The 15,553-nt window shown below is 38.1% G+C and overlaps 1 protein-coding gene across 8 annotated transcripts in view; it reads right to left on the bottom strand.

Annotated features, from left to right (window-relative positions):
* Nucleotides 1–15,553, bottom strand: part of KLHL5 (kelch like family member 5) — a 59,526-nt gene that overhangs the window by 23,072 nt on the left and 20,901 nt on the right. For 4 of the 8 annotated variants that reach the window (XM_061379929.1, XM_061379924.1, XM_061379926.1 and 1 more), the window contains one exon: nucleotides 6,142–6,327. In XM_061379929.1, coding sequence (XP_061235913.1) covers nucleotides 6,142–6,284 — 143 coding nt within the window. In that variant the 5' untranslated portion in view covers nucleotides 6,285–6,327. The remainder of the gene's footprint in view (nucleotides 1–6,141; nucleotides 6,328–15,553) is intronic. The other 4 variants (XM_061379928.1, XM_061379925.1, XM_061379927.1 and 1 more) reach the window with 1 other exon arrangement.

The following is a 15,553-nucleotide window of genomic DNA, read 5'->3' as shown; positions in this document are numbered from 1 at the left end:
TGGAGAGACATCAATTTGATGAATGGACCACTTGGTGGATAAAGAACTGGCTGGATGGCTGCACACAAAGAGTTGTGGTCAATGGCTCAATGTCCAGCTGGGGACCAGTAACGAGTGGTATCCCTCAGGGATCAGTGTTGGGACCGGTCTTGTTCAACATCTTTGTCGCTGACATGGACAGTGGGATTGAGTGCGCCCTCAGCAAGTTTGCCGATGACACCAAGCTGTCTGGTTCGGTTGATACGCTGGAGGGAAGGAATGCCATCCAGAGGGACCTTGACATGCCTGTGAGGTGGGCTGATGCCAACCTCATGAAGTTTAACCATGCCAAGGGCAAGGTCCTACACCTGGGTCGGAGCAATCCCAGGCACAGATACAGGCTGGGCAGAGAAGAGATTCAGAGCAGCCCTGCAGAGAAGGACTTGGGGGTGTTGGTCGATGAGAAAATAAACATGAGCCAGCTTCAGTGTGCACTCGCAGCCCAGAAAGCCAACCGTATCCTGGGCTGCATCAAAAGGAGCGCGACCAGCAGGTCGAAGGAGGTGATCCTGCCCCTCTGCTCTGCTCTCGTGAGACCTCACTTGGAGTATTGTGCACAGTTCTGGTGTCCTCAACATAAAAAGGACATGGAACTGTTGGAACAAGTCCAGAGGAGGGCCACGAGGATGATCAGGGGACTGGAGCACCTCCCATATGAAGATTGGCTGAGAAAGTTGGGGCTGTTCAGCCTGGAGAAGAGAAGGCTGCGTGGAGACCTCATAGCAGCCTTCCAGTATCTGAAGGGGGCCTATAGGGATGCTGGGGATGGACTCTTCATTAGGGACTGTAGTGACAGGACAAGGGGTAATGGGTTAAAACTTAAACAGGGGAAGTTTAGATTGGATATAAGGAGGAAATTCTTTCCTGTTAGGGTAGTGAGGCACTGGAATAGGTTGTCCAGGGAGGTTGTGAATGCTCCATCCCTGGCAGTGTTCAAGGCCAGGTTGGACGAGGCCTTGGGTGATATGGTTTAGAGCGAGGTGTCCCTGCCCATGGCAGGGGGGTTGGAACTTGATGATCTTAAGGTCCTTTCCAACCCTAACTATTCTATGATTCTATGATTCTATAATGGAAACAATTTTGTAATATTTCAGCCAAGAAGCATGTTGACAATGAAATGCCTCAAAACAGGTAACCACACTTCTCTCTTAACTAACTTAGAAAAAAGTTCTTTTGAAGAAAGAAAGGGGATGGAAAGATACAGTGACAATGTATCAAGATGACACAATTAGCATAAAACAAAACAAAGGCAGACTTTCAGCCAACTGGCCTTTTCTTGTCCCATGTTTTTCCCACTAGTCAATAAAAATCAATTAGTACTTTACTGTTGTGGTTTAAGCCTAGCCAGTAACTCAGTGTCCTAAACCCAGGACATTTACAATAATTGACACCCACTTGTTCATTAATCTTTTAATTTCATAGCTAGTAACTAATTTTTCTTTCAAGCTTTTTTTGGATTGTCTGAAATTAAACTCTATTCCTACATGCTGATTATACAGCATGAAGCAGCCAATACCTTCATTTAACTGAAGAATCCACGGAAGACTTTCCCCATCCATACTTGACCTTTTTGCTAAAAGAGATCTAAAACAGCTAAGTGAGAAATACATTTTTTTTAAAGAAAATCTGTGCAATGACTGTAAAAACTACACTTCTATTTACATCTCCTTGTTAAATAGAGCCATCGTGGCTCTGTTTGTATTTAACATAAAGACCTCTGTGTTATTTATTCATCACAAAATTTAATGTATTCCTCCATATTAACAGTTCACTAGGAACTACTGATGCTATAAAATTGTGCTTTTTCTCAGTTTAGAAACTGAAGGGTTTTGTATTCTGAGTTTGTGGTCTTATTTTTTTTTTTTTCACCTATGAGTTATATTTCTTCCATAACTGGCCCAAACTAAAATGCCTCTGAAATCCATATACATTGACATTAGAGAAGCCTCTTAACAGTAAAAACCAAACCAGACCAAAACAAAAAGTAAACTTGCACCCCAAAAGGCAAGAAAAAGCCCTAATCACTTAGTATTGTATGACTGTGGATGTTGAACATAATTATCATGAACATAATTATCTCCTTCTTGCCTAATGACCAGGTACTGCCAAGTACTCAACTCTGCATAGATAAGATTACAAGAATTTGGCTACTGGATTATATGCAGAATGTTGGCTGCTCTTTTTCAGTGCACAGGAAAAATAAGAGAAAAAAGAACACATGGATACCAGATTTTTTCACCTGTGAGACCATAAGACGCCTGAACAACTAGTTTCTCTGGAAAAAACACTCAACAGCTATGGGCTAAACACCGACAAAATCTGGGTGTTTCAGTATGTGCCCCTGTTCTAACATGAGGCTCTATTGCTGCTGATGTCTTTAATTTCTGTGGTTTGTACTGATCCAAAGCCAGAGAGACTTACTGTAACAGCTTAACTTATTTTGAAGAGTTTTCTACTGAAAGCCAGTAAAATATATACAAACAGGGTGGCATACCCGAATTATACTGTTCTTCTTGTTGGAATTGCCACAAGCTGCATCATCTGGACAGCTTTCTAGGTCTTCAAAACAATTATTATGTAAAATGCTGATCGCTGTCAAACCTGGCAATTTACAGATTTAGTATCTCCCAACCTGATTCACCTGACAGAAGGTAGTGAAGCTTCTTAACATCTTAAAGATAAATGGGACACTTCCTAGGCAATGTCTTGTTTGTGGCTGTGTAACAACTGAAAATAGGGAAGACATTAATAGCATTCATTGAAGATGTAAGGTGATGCTGAATAGTTTATGCATCCTATTACGAAGCACCTCATACACTGGTGGCTTCACCTAGTTTCTATTCTTGATAACAAAGCATGTTAGTAATAAAAGCAGTATATGCAAGTGGTACTATCCAACACTACTAATATATATCTATTTATTTAAGTTAAATTTGTTTAAAAGCAAGCAATATGTAAAAATACATGCAGTATGGTTATGTTAAAATGATTTCCAATTGCAGCTCTTCAAGAGAAATCAAATGTTTCAAAATTCATTTGCTGCTTCTATTTGCTGCTGATTATAATAAACCCTTTGTGATTTTTTTCAGAACAACCACACTGTTAGCAGCAATAGCACCTTTTTTAACATAATCATACAACTGCTTTTTTATATATTTTGACTTTGTGTTAAACTTCTATAAACTTGTAGCTAAAAACAAAAACATGTTGTGGTGAAGGATTTACAAACTAAGGCAATACAGACTATGAAAGAAAGGAAGTATTATTAAAATGTGGTAAAGAAGTACAAAGGTAAGTAAGCCTCAAGATAAAGTCTGCAAACCAGGGTTTGTGCTCTTCCAGACAAGCCTTCTAACCCCTAGAGCACATAAGCTTCCATTTGCTTTCTTTCCTTCAGTCCCATAGCTTTTGCACTTCCATCTTTCAGTGTCAACAGGAAGAAAAGAAAAATGTCTCTGAACAGACTTTCAGATTGCTGGTTTGAGGCTACAGAGCAGGCTGTAAATCCTCTCCGGCTAAGAATTTACACAGACCCTTTTCTTATGGTGAATGTTCTGATCAGCAGGTTACAAAATAGAACAAACTTCTGCTATGGATACAGCAGTTAGCTGAACATAGTAAATAGGAATGTAATGACTTAGACATCTGAAATTGCAGTGAACACAGAAAATATCAGGTTCAAAACAGAAAACCTGAAAACTCCTCTCTATAGGTAAGCATGATTTATAATAATGAAAACTGTCCCTTCCTAAAAATTCTGTGTGACCTCATATTAAGAAAACCCATTTTATCTTTAAAAAAGAAAAAGTTAAAGGAAAAGCTGTTCAGTGTAAATTAACTTTCTATTTTATTAGACATCTGAGATCACTAAGCTATTAAGCTTATAGGTATTTAATACATCTTCCATTATATTTTAAGAAAATAATCAGTAGTGTTCTGAAATACACCGACTGCTCCAACCTGCAGTCAGTACTGAAGAAGTGAGAACTTGGATGTAGGCAATGACAAAAAGCCTACAGAATGTTTTTCTTATAACCTCAGCTACAAATACATAAAGTCACTCTTCCTACTGAATTCCTATAAATTGCTGAACCAAATTTAGGATTTTCACCTTTATCTTTCCCACTAAGGAAAAGTTCAGCTTTCAGTGAGGTACTCTGGACATACTCGGATGAAGACTGCAGTTATTGCTACTTTTCCCTGTGAAAGCAAAATAGTGAGAGGAAGAACTTGCTGTGCAAAAGGCAAAGCTTATTTCCAAGTTTCTCCAACCTTATGAAGTGAGCTAAGGACAATCATAAGCCTCCCACTTCCTGCTACAAGCACAAGGTGTTCTTCTTTGGCCTTCAATTTCATGCATATTTAAAACACAAAATACCAACTACAGCAAGATGTTTTTCCTTCTAAGACCAGAGCAAACAACAGGTGGTAGCGTATGCCTACAGCATTACAGAAATAGATACAACCACGGAGCAAAGACAGTTCTCTAAGTAAACAAGAAACAGGTATGAAGCACATTATAGAACTTTTCAGCCTGTAGTCTTTCAGTTTCTCTAGTTAAAAAATAAGTATCTTGCAGACATTCGCAGCTGTCCCCTGCACCCTTTCTGCACTTTTTAACTGTTACATAATCCATACTCCAGACCTGTATGCTGCAAACGTGCTACCTCAGCCACATAAAGTAAAATTATTTCCTTATTTCGTAACAAATTGATAATATTAATAATATATTATATTCTTTATCACTATTTTTCATGTTTACAGCACTCCAAAACTCTTTGACTTCAAAATTACTTCCACGGGTGCAAATCCACCAGGGGTGTGTGCATTCTCTGTTTTCATCTGATTCACGCTCCACAGGGACAATGCAGTTTTGCAACTAATTTGAACAGATTGAAGACCAATCTTAAGCAACTCTGTAGCAACAGGGAAAAACAAATCATCTTGCTCACCCTAGTGTCTCTCCAAAACCGATTCATTATCATCCACAACTAAGTGGCTCTAAGTGTTTACAAAGGAATTCAGGCTAGGGGTTGAAGGGACGAGAGCAGGACCACACATTTTAGCAGTAACTGCAGTAAGATTTACTTAAATCAACTTGGAAAAATCAGGGATAGTCTCGATGGTTTAAAAATGAAGTTTTATAAAATGAAGTCTTAGAGAGCAATACCAAGTTACAGTATAACTGCCTCTATGCTCAAGTCAGTTCCCACCCCCATGTATCATCAATCCCTCACTTGTATCAGCATAACAGTGTGGATGATATCTGAATAAAAGCAATGATCTAGCTTTTCAAGAAAAATACCAAACCCAAACCAGCAACCTCTTCCCATCTTTTTACTATTGCAGTATTAAGCTGTAGTTTCACTGTTAGGGTAGGAATGAGCAGTGGAAAACAGGAATGCTTTAGGTTGTTATTTCTAACGAAACGACAGCTTACTTTAAACCTAAGGTCCTATTGGAGCTATTAATACTGTGCATTAAATATGGTAATGTACTTCACTTATTCATATTTTCGTTTCACTATTTTTGGAATTTTCCTAGCTTTTAAGAGGCATGCTATACGATCTGTTAATTACACAGACAGGTAGGGCAATGTTTGCTCTAATTTAGCCATCTAACATTTACTGTCAGTGTTCAGTAACATACTATCAAAGGACTCTTCTTACTACAGGAGCAAATAAACTTTATGTGGACAGATGACTGTCCTTATTGCCAATTATGAATACAAACAAAAAATTAAAACTAAAATTATTATTATTTTTTTTTACATCATTCCATGATATAGAAACCACTACTACTTAGAATATTCTGGGGATGCATTTGGGACTTTTGGGGGTTTTGTTTTGTTACACAAATATATTACTATATGCTTGAAGAGAAAAAGAAGAACATGAAAACATCACAATTGTTTTGATGCTGTATCACATATAAAAAAACATTAACCTTTAGTTTCCAAAAAAACCCGTTAAACATAAGTGTGTTTAAAGTATTCTAAACTGTTTAGGATGTTCTGACATTCTTTAAACAAAACACAGGACACACTTTGAAGGTGCATTTGTAAACGAATATGAACTTTATTTCAAATTATAATAAGCTTACCTGTGAGCTGGAATTCTACGATCACCAGCAACTAACACGACATCACACAGCTGTTTGTGTCTAAGATAATTCTCCATCTTTTTAAAAGTCTGTTCAGCGTGGTTGAGAGCCTGGAAAAATTCATCTGAGGTACAGGGCTCCATAGTTTGACAAGATGATAAGGTATGGCTGCTGTTGGAGGTTCTGCTGAAAACAGTAACAGAAATCTTAGTTCACACAATACTGAGGTGCAGTGATTCTGCCTACAGATGATGAGCAAAAATCACATGTGATTTTAAAAATTATATACATGATTTAATACATATTCCCTTGCTATTTAATTCCTCTTCATTTTCATACTTTCTCTCTTCAAACCTAATCTAAACCCTTGTGAAATAGGTACCATCATTTAATATTGTACTCTTCAACTAACAGACACAGAAAGATCAGTCCAGTGATGGTATCTATGGCATTATCAGGTGGTTAAGAAAGAACAGACATCTACCAGGATCCTGCAAACTAAAAAAGCAACAGAAAGATGCAATAAGGAATCAAACATCTCTCTGCCACATGTTGAAGTCTTACTTCACATGTATGTTAAAGCTTTGTTTCACACTTAGGCTAAAGTGGTAGAACAAAACTCAGCATATATGGTGCTAGTGAGAGTGTGTGGGCATGCAGCGGGGGGGGGAAAGAAATAATCAAGAAACACATCCATATACCACCACTCCTACTGCATGAGGCCTCATGTCTGAAATGAGACCCCGCACAGTTAGAAGCCAACACAGGAAAAAAAAGGGTGGATGGGAAATAAAACTATTCTGATCCATTCCCGCAGCACCTTGGGAAAAAAGAGGAACAGAGAAAATGCAAAAGGAATGCACTGGCCTAGGACATGAAGGAAATGAATCCTAATTATGTACACTGTAGGAAGCACTTCTGCTTGCTCACAGTTCTTTAACTCTTTACTACTTACTTTTCCACAATGCAGGCACATTTTTCACAATGCCATGAACTCAGGCAGCACACTCAGGGCTAAATCTACCAAGAGACTTAGCTCAGTCCTCGGCCTAAGATATTAATTTCAAGACAGCTCCTCAAAAACAAAGTCTGAATTTTCAGCAGAAAATGTTCTGTACTGAAAGCCAACCATATCCTGGGCTGCATCAAAAGGAGTGTGACCAGCAGGTCGAAGGAGGTGATCCTGCCCCTTTACTCTGCTCTTGTGAGACCTCACTTGGAGCATTGTGTGCAGTTCTGGTGTCCTCAATATAAAAAGGACATGGATCTGTTGGAACAAGTCCGGAGGAGGACCATGAGGATGATCAGGAGACTGGAGCACCTCCAGTATGAAGACAGGCTGAGAAAGTTGGGGCTGTTCAGCCTGGGGAAGAGAAGGCTGTGTGGAGACCTCATAGCAGCCTTCCAGTATCTGAAGGGGGCATATAGGGATGTTGGGGAGGGACTCTTCATTAGGTACTGTAGTGATAGGACAAGGGGAAATGGGTTAAAACTCAAACAGGGGAAGTTTAGATTGGATATAAGGAGGAAATTCTTTCCTGTTAGGGTAGTGAGGCACTGGAATAGGTTGCCCAGGGAGGTTGTGAATGCTCCATCCCTGGCAGCGCTCAAGGCCAGGTTGGACGAGGCCCTGGGTGATATGGTTCAGAGCGAGGTGTCCCTGCCCATGGCAGGGGGGTTGGAACTTGATGATCTTAAGGCCCTTTCCAACCCTAACTATTCTGTGATTCTATGAATTTAAACCTGTATCTAGTGAGGGATCAGAAATGAGCCTACTTCCCTTGGAGGACTTTATCTTGCATGTGCGCTCTGAAGTTGCGGTCAGCCATTTATTTCACTTCTCAGCCACTGTGAGTCACTTGCTCTGCTCCACCACTGGCCCTCTGACAAACTGAAACAACTATTCTTTGTGGCCATTTTGGAAAGTGAATCAATGAACTCATATAGGTGAAAAATGTAACCATGTAACCCACGTAACCACAAAAAAACATTACACTGGCAAAACCCGATGGCATTGTCACAGTGAATGAGCAACAAATACTCAGAGAAAGCAATTCATAAACCACCAGGCCTGCAAAAGAAAAACAAGTCAAAAGAACTGGTCAACAAGAAAATGCTTACGAAATTCATTTCTTATCACAATTTATCACATCCTCAATTGTGTTGGCAAAGGCTGGGGTTTTGGGTTTTGTTGGGGCTTTTTTTGGTTGAACCATATTTTAACCCAGATTCCTCAAATTAACCCTATTCTTAATGATAAAAAGAACTTCACATGGTATCAGGGACAGATCTACATCACAATCTCACCAAGAGTTGTACAGATAGAGCTGAAGTAGCAACAAACTAGCACGCAGAAGGAAAAAGGCGAGCCAGCAGTTTGCTGGACCGCATCCTCACTAGAGCATTGCCAGACTGCATACATAGGCGTTCTGCAGAGAACTCAGCAGCAGTCACCAGTCTTGTTCAGTAAGGAAAAATAAGTGCAGTGGTGTCTATTTTCCACTACTCACCATAAAGCACTTACTCAGGATATAGAAGAGTTAGCTCCTCACCTGAAGAAGTCCAGCTCTGTATACCTGTCCTCCAGCCATTAACTTCCAACCATTTTCCACAAGGAAGGAAAAAAGGAAAGAAAGATGAAGCTTCAGTGGTCCATAAAGAGAACATGAATGAGTCCAATAGTTGAAGTACTTGCAAAAAAAGGGAAGATAGAGCTTCAAAGGTATCTATACCTATTGCGAACTGTTTTATAAATCTGTTTCACAGTTCCATTTAGCCACAGCCATGACAGCTCTGGAGAACACACAGCAAGGGAAGAACAGAGCAGGGGAGGAGCTGCTTTTCTCTCTCCCAGTAGTACTGAAATGGCTTCCAAAATTCTTGGCCCACATCCCTTCCGCTCAGAGAGAGGAAACCTGGGTATCTAGCACTGACCTGTGAATCCCACGCTCTAAGAAAACAGTCAGCCATGAGGTCCTGCAGCATTGAATATCAAGGCAGCTCTGCTCCTTTTGGATTTGCCTCTCAACTCAAATTTAAGTGTAGTATGAATTTTCCCTATACACTGGCTAGAGGGGAACATCACACGTACTACTAAGAAAATTACATTAAAGACTGAGGATCTCAGCAAACAAGACAAATGTACCAAAGAACCCTTTCTGCAGACTCCTTTAAGAGACTATTTTTAAAATGTTCAGTGGAAATATTGTTAAGAATACCTTAGAATGTCAGTTGGTAGGGTTTCCTTTCTGCAGTCTTAAACTTCAGTCACACTTCTCTTAAGTCCTTCTTTTCTTTCCCTACTTATGTCAAAAAGATCCCATCTAGCACTGACTGATTTTTATTAAGTATGGTACAATTTCAGGTTGATTGTAAAAATAAAGAATAAAGTTATCCTAAGGACAAGATCTTTCCCATGCTAGCTACACATTTTACTACCCTGGTGATTCATATAGTAAAGATGCTAGCTTTCTTCAACTGCTCTGTCTAATTAAGAATTTATGTAAGAGTATGCCTTTTGAAACCAAAATTATAAGCCATGCTGTAAAACCATTCATTTCTAATGGATTTTATTTCTTGAAGTAGAATGGAATAAAGAGCTCTGCCTAATCTAATAGTTCACTGCAGAGAAATGGAGCAACTGGGCTAGTAAAGTGGCCAGAAATGAGTTTCGAAAGTTAAAGCACTTATGATGACTACCATTGAAGAGCTGAATACACACCTCCTCTTCCTGCTGTTGTTTCAGGGTTCATTGTTGTAGCTTAAAGCCACAGCACAGTTTTCAATATAAAAATAAATGAAATTACAACATATACAAGCCTTCCTCCCTCCCACTTTTAATAAACTTACTCTCTCAAGAGAGGCACCAGTGTTCTTCCAGTTTTACTGGGGAGAAACACAGTCTGTTCCTGTTAACAGGATTTGTTATTTTACTTATTTTAAGTAAATAAAGGAGTTACAATGGTTATTTTATAGCAATTACTTATTAGCTAACAACCTATGAATTCCAGTAAGTATTAACTTGCCCATAACAAAGGTTGCAAATGTTTTTCAAGAATTTTATGCATTTAAAATTATTTTTAGGATGGCATCTTCTAGGCTAAAAGTCTCCATGCTTGTTTTTTAAATAAAAATGAAGCCATGAAGACTTCATTATGAGTGAGAAAAAAAAATCAAATACACATTTCAAGCTATTCATTTTGGAACAAAGAGGAACAAAATCCAAAATTTGAAATTAATTCTATTTTTTTAAATAAAGGTAAAATTGTCTAAAAAAGTTCTCTGAAAATTTTGTGTAAATTCACTTGTATTTAACACTGTTCTACTGTCACAATCAGTTCGCCTAATTCAGCTGTAGCTTCACCTGTACTTCTAAAAAGGGTCAACTTCTCTGCAAGATAATTTGAAAGCCTATGAATCTGCAAAAATGTATTTTTACTGCATGATAAGAGTGATGCAGTTAGATCAAGGCTATGTAGTACAGATGCTGGCCTTCTATACAATACCACTTTGTCTTTTCTAACCTCTTGCAGCAAGTAAAAGCTTATTTACTTTCATTAAAAAGCCAGACTTTGTTTGACAGAAGCAACATAGAATCACAGAATGGTTTAGGTTGGAAGGGACCTTAAAGATCACCTATTTCTGACCTCCTTGGCCAGGGGCAGAGACACCTTTCACTAGACCAGACTAGACGTGCTGAAGTGCAGCTGGTGACTAGAGCTTTGACTGGACAAAGCAGACAGGCAGTGTTACAATGGCATTTCTATGTGCAAAATTTTGATGGAGAAAATACCCCAAATATACTGCTACTTCATCTACTCAAGTGGCTGGTTCACAGTATCAACAAATGAAGTCTGTTTTTCAAAAGATTTATATGCTCTGTCTCTTTTTCCCCACTCCACCTACCAAAAGTCCAGCTCTTCTCCTTTCTCCTTAGTTCCTTAAGGCATTGTCTCACTAAAAAGGGACAGATGCAGAACATAACTGCATAAACATGGTACCTTTTAGTTTGGTTTCTAAAGCAAATGCTCTATCTACACTGTTGAAATCTGCGGGCAGCACTACACACCAACCCAAATGGCTTTCACAGATGCACTGAAAACAGTGCAAAATAGGAACTGAGCAAGAATAACTTATGCATAGAACTGACTTAAATTCTGTTTTGCATATGTTTCTCTAACACAAACTGAGTGTGGATGAAAGCATTAGAAGTAGCAAACAGTGGGAAAACTGTAGAGATAGGAAAAAACCCCAAACACATGGTTTTCTCCTCACTACCGTGGTTCCACTGAACACCACTTTGTTTCTCAGAAAATAAAGTAACTGACATCAACATTTTAATTCTGAATGCATGCATAAAGAATATTACCCTTATAAATATGACAATAACCAGAAAAATCAATAAAGCAATTTAGACATCTCAACATATATGGATATTAAAAAAGTAAGTATCCCAAAATGTTAATGAAGAAAAATAGCAAAAGTACTAATTTTTTTCATTAATTCACACCCCAAAAAGGTTCAAAATAATAGAAACAATCTAGATGTAAGTGATGAAAATGATTATGTGTGTGCAGGAAAACAGGTGCAACTCCCTTGTGTTTAGAGAAGACAATAAAAGGAAGACAAATAAGGCATAGTACTCTCCATTCACCTGCATACATTAGTGTAATGCAAACACAAGTATAATGCCAATGAAATCAAAAGCCAGTGTTTGACTGATCAAATCAAAACTCCACAATCATAAATGAAGCATATGGAATTTACTCCAGTGAATCACCAGTAAGCTGTAAATTTCACTATTACTGAAAACCAGCAAAAGCATTTGTTCTTTGACTAGAAGAGATGAATCTCCAGTACCTGGACTTCCCAATTAAAACCAAAACAGCCCTATGCAGCCAAAAGATAAGCTAATTGTCTACTTTGAGACAGGACATTGCATTTGCCAGACACCATAATAAGCACAAGATCTCAAGGTTGTTTTCCTTTTTTTTTTTTTTTTTTTTAAATAACATAATTAGAAGATCTGTTGCAATTTCAAATCTTTAGGCTAGGGTAGTCAACTGCTCAGGTCATACACATCAGAGAAGACAGAGTGTATCTCCCCTTGAACAAATTACATATCAAGATAAATTGAATTTTTACAACTTCCTTGCAGTTTTTACATACAATGTTTCAAAATAGTTTAAAATGTATTTTTTTAACAATCTGGTTGTTCACATTGTTGTCTTCAAGCTAGCCGACGTTTTATTGCCCACCAAGACCAGAACAAAACTTGCTAAAATAATAATAATACACCAGCTTCCACGATTTCATATATTTTGTAAGCAGTAAAATATTTCCTTCTTCAAAGTTAACACGACAAGAACCTCAGCTACGGAGAATGAGCTCTGTTGAAAAGAAGGATGCCGAAAGGATTCTTGGAAAAAGTAAGCAAGAGTAAAAATCAGGACACTATCCCAAAGGCTGGGAAGAGCATAAATAAAAGGAGGAAGCCACAGAAGGTGACAACAGAGACTGCCAAAAATCCAATGTGTATCATAATTCAAGAAAAGGGAAGACAATAGCAAGAGGAAAAAAGTGACTCTGCAGAGACAGAAAAGCACAGAAAGGGTATAAATGCATGTGAATTTGAGGGCTAGTGATTTACTCTGTGCTAAAAAGAATTATAGCAACTGCCAGAACTACAATCTTGCAATCAAAAGGCATAGGTTCAAGCAAACACTAATGTATCTGCATTAGCCTTAATCTAACTAGCATGAGGAACAACAGACATGAGAAGCTGGAGCACAGACTTCAGTGTTACCTATGCTAGCCCAAAGACATGTACAGCCTGCTATACAAATACTACCGCATCTTTACTTGTTAACATGAAACATAGGCATGTTTCACCACAGCTAGATCTTTCATTACAGCACTGATGTTCCCTGACTTGCTTTTAAGAGATGTCTTGGATTTAGTGCAGTGAATTTGTATACCCATACAAATGTCACCACTAATGCACATTTTGTCTGGAAAACATCTACTCCAAAAAATAAGTGGAAACGCCTGTGACTTTGTAAAGTCCATGCTGAAGCCCCTTCATCTACTGTTCAAGCTTACCACATTAAATCTGCCTCATCTATGCTATGTAACTGTGCTGCACTAACCCTTTTCAAACGTTTACAGACAGCCCAAGCAAAGGTGTAACAGGCACCAAGGAAAATGAAAGAATTTTAGCAGTGGCATGGAAGAAAACAAGAGGCTAGAGATTTTCTCCTGTAAAACAACTTTTCTTTCAATAACAAAGTTTCTTTTTTTCATCGAATTTGTGCCTGTATCTAGCAAAAATTTCCTTTTTACAGTTTTTCAGCTGATCTCAAGTATCATACTACTATCATGCCACTATTAGGGAATCTATGAACTGTCCTTATTTACAGTTTGCATTATGTTGTGATAGGAGATATACAGAAAATACACAGCACAGTTGGGGGTCCCTAAAGAACTTAAAGCCTCAGAGTTCAGTAAGACTGAGGTGAAAGTAAAAAAGGACATAATCAAAGTTTTTTGTAGACTGAAAATTGTTGGGGAGGGGTAGGCTTAGATTGGAACTTAAGAGTGTACTACTCCAAGGCTGTTCATACAGAGCAGTACTGTAGAGTAGCTACCACACGGTACATTTAGACCTTGTCTTAAAATCAGTTACCGATATCGTATTATGCTGTTCAAGCTTAGGACACAACTGATGAATTCTGAAATACTGTTTGTATTTAACATTCAAATATAAATATACATTTTATGTTTGAATAAATTTCCATACTTAAATCTGCAGTAAACTAATTCAAATATTTTAATGCATGCCTGGATGAAATGAACCAGATGCAATATTCTGCACGCTAGGTATGCTCTAGGTATTTTTTAGCCTGATATCCACTGTGCCTTCAAGGTCTGTGGACTGCTAAGATGGCACTCACAAAAAGTCAAGAAAAACAAAGCTGTTGCTAATAGGCTTAAATTTACTATACCAGAGTCTGCACAGCTGTTGGAAAATTTTAAAGAGTGTACGAATCCAAAGTGATGACCTCAGGAATGCAGGAGAGTTAAACAGCAGCAGTGCAGGAAATAGAGACGAAAACCAGCAAAAGAATTCAAATCTCACCAGGCCAGTAAACAATCATTCAAGCTAATGCTGATTACAAACACCACACAGGAGTATGATGTGAACAGCATCATAGCCGACTAGCTCTGATCCCTGAATCCGGATAATCTGCTTGCATCTCAAATGCAGCCCCTGGTGAAAGATCTGGTACTAAGCTTGAAATCTGTGTACCCCTTATGCCACCAAGCTCTATACTAATAACAGATGAGTTCTACAGTGGCTCTCTAAATGAATCACATAATGATCTAAAGCTTTTGTAATAACAAAGACCTGATCAAAATGCTTTTCTACCTGTGTTATTTGATATGGAAAAGAGGAAGGATGATTGATACACACAAAATAGTAGAGCTGTTTCTATCACTTCATGCTTTTAGGGCTTGTAACCCAGTAGTAAATTACAGAGGAGTGAAGAAGTAAGGTAAGTCCACAGCTTCTACAAGAAGTTTATAAAAAGGATTTTTTTCATACACATTATTTGTTTCTAGTGGGTGTAACAGGGTTTTCACATGGGGGGAGAAAAGCCCTTTGAAAACTGCATAGATGAAAGTAGTTTTATTCCCCCTCTCCCGCAGTCCATAAGAAGTTGTTTTACACTAACAAAAAAACCTGTTTAACTAACTTCTTAACATCAGAAATATACCAGCTGTCAGGCAGACTTACGCAGTCTGCCCAACAGCTTATCCATTCTTAACAAAGGGAGTGAACAAAACATGGTTTAAGTACAGCCCCCCCATGAGATTAGAGATACAGGTAACAATATAAAGCATGTTTTTACATAGTCACAAATTGCACGAACACTGAGCTCAAAATTCATCTAAAATACTTAAAGCATAAAACTAACACAGTAGGAAGAATTACAAGACAATAAAGGAATTACAAATAACTATATATACTATATAAGATTAAGCACGTAATTAAAAAGATACTTCAAATTTACGAAATTCAAACCCTATCCTCACTTCCTGTAGTATACAAGCTCTGATGCAAAAAAAAAACCCCAAACACCACCAATGCTACAGAGACCTCTCACACCCCCTAAATAAATATCTGGAGTTCTCCAGTTCTACAAAGTAACAAACCAGTTCTGTCACATGTAAATTCTTCTCCCACAGTTGAGAACAAATTCATAATTTCAATCTACATATTTCTCTCTTAAAATTACATGCTTTTTCTAAACTGATTGATTGCCTTCCTATGGTGAGAATATCCTATCTGTGGTAAGGTATATAAGAATTTCACAAGTAGACTTGCTGAAATGGAAAGTAATGTTATGCC

The sequence above is a fragment of the Neopsephotus bourkii genome, unplaced genomic scaffold (genome assembly GCF_033783945.1).
Source record: "Neopsephotus bourkii isolate Nb327-2 ecotype Australia unplaced genomic scaffold, CSIRO-AGI_Nbou_v1 NB_1780, whole genome shotgun sequence".
NCBI lineage: Eukaryota > Metazoa > Chordata > Aves > Psittaciformes > Psittacidae > Neopsephotus > Neopsephotus bourkii.
Note: the sequence above shows the minus strand (reverse complement) of the source record. Positions and strands in the feature narration are given on the sequence as shown.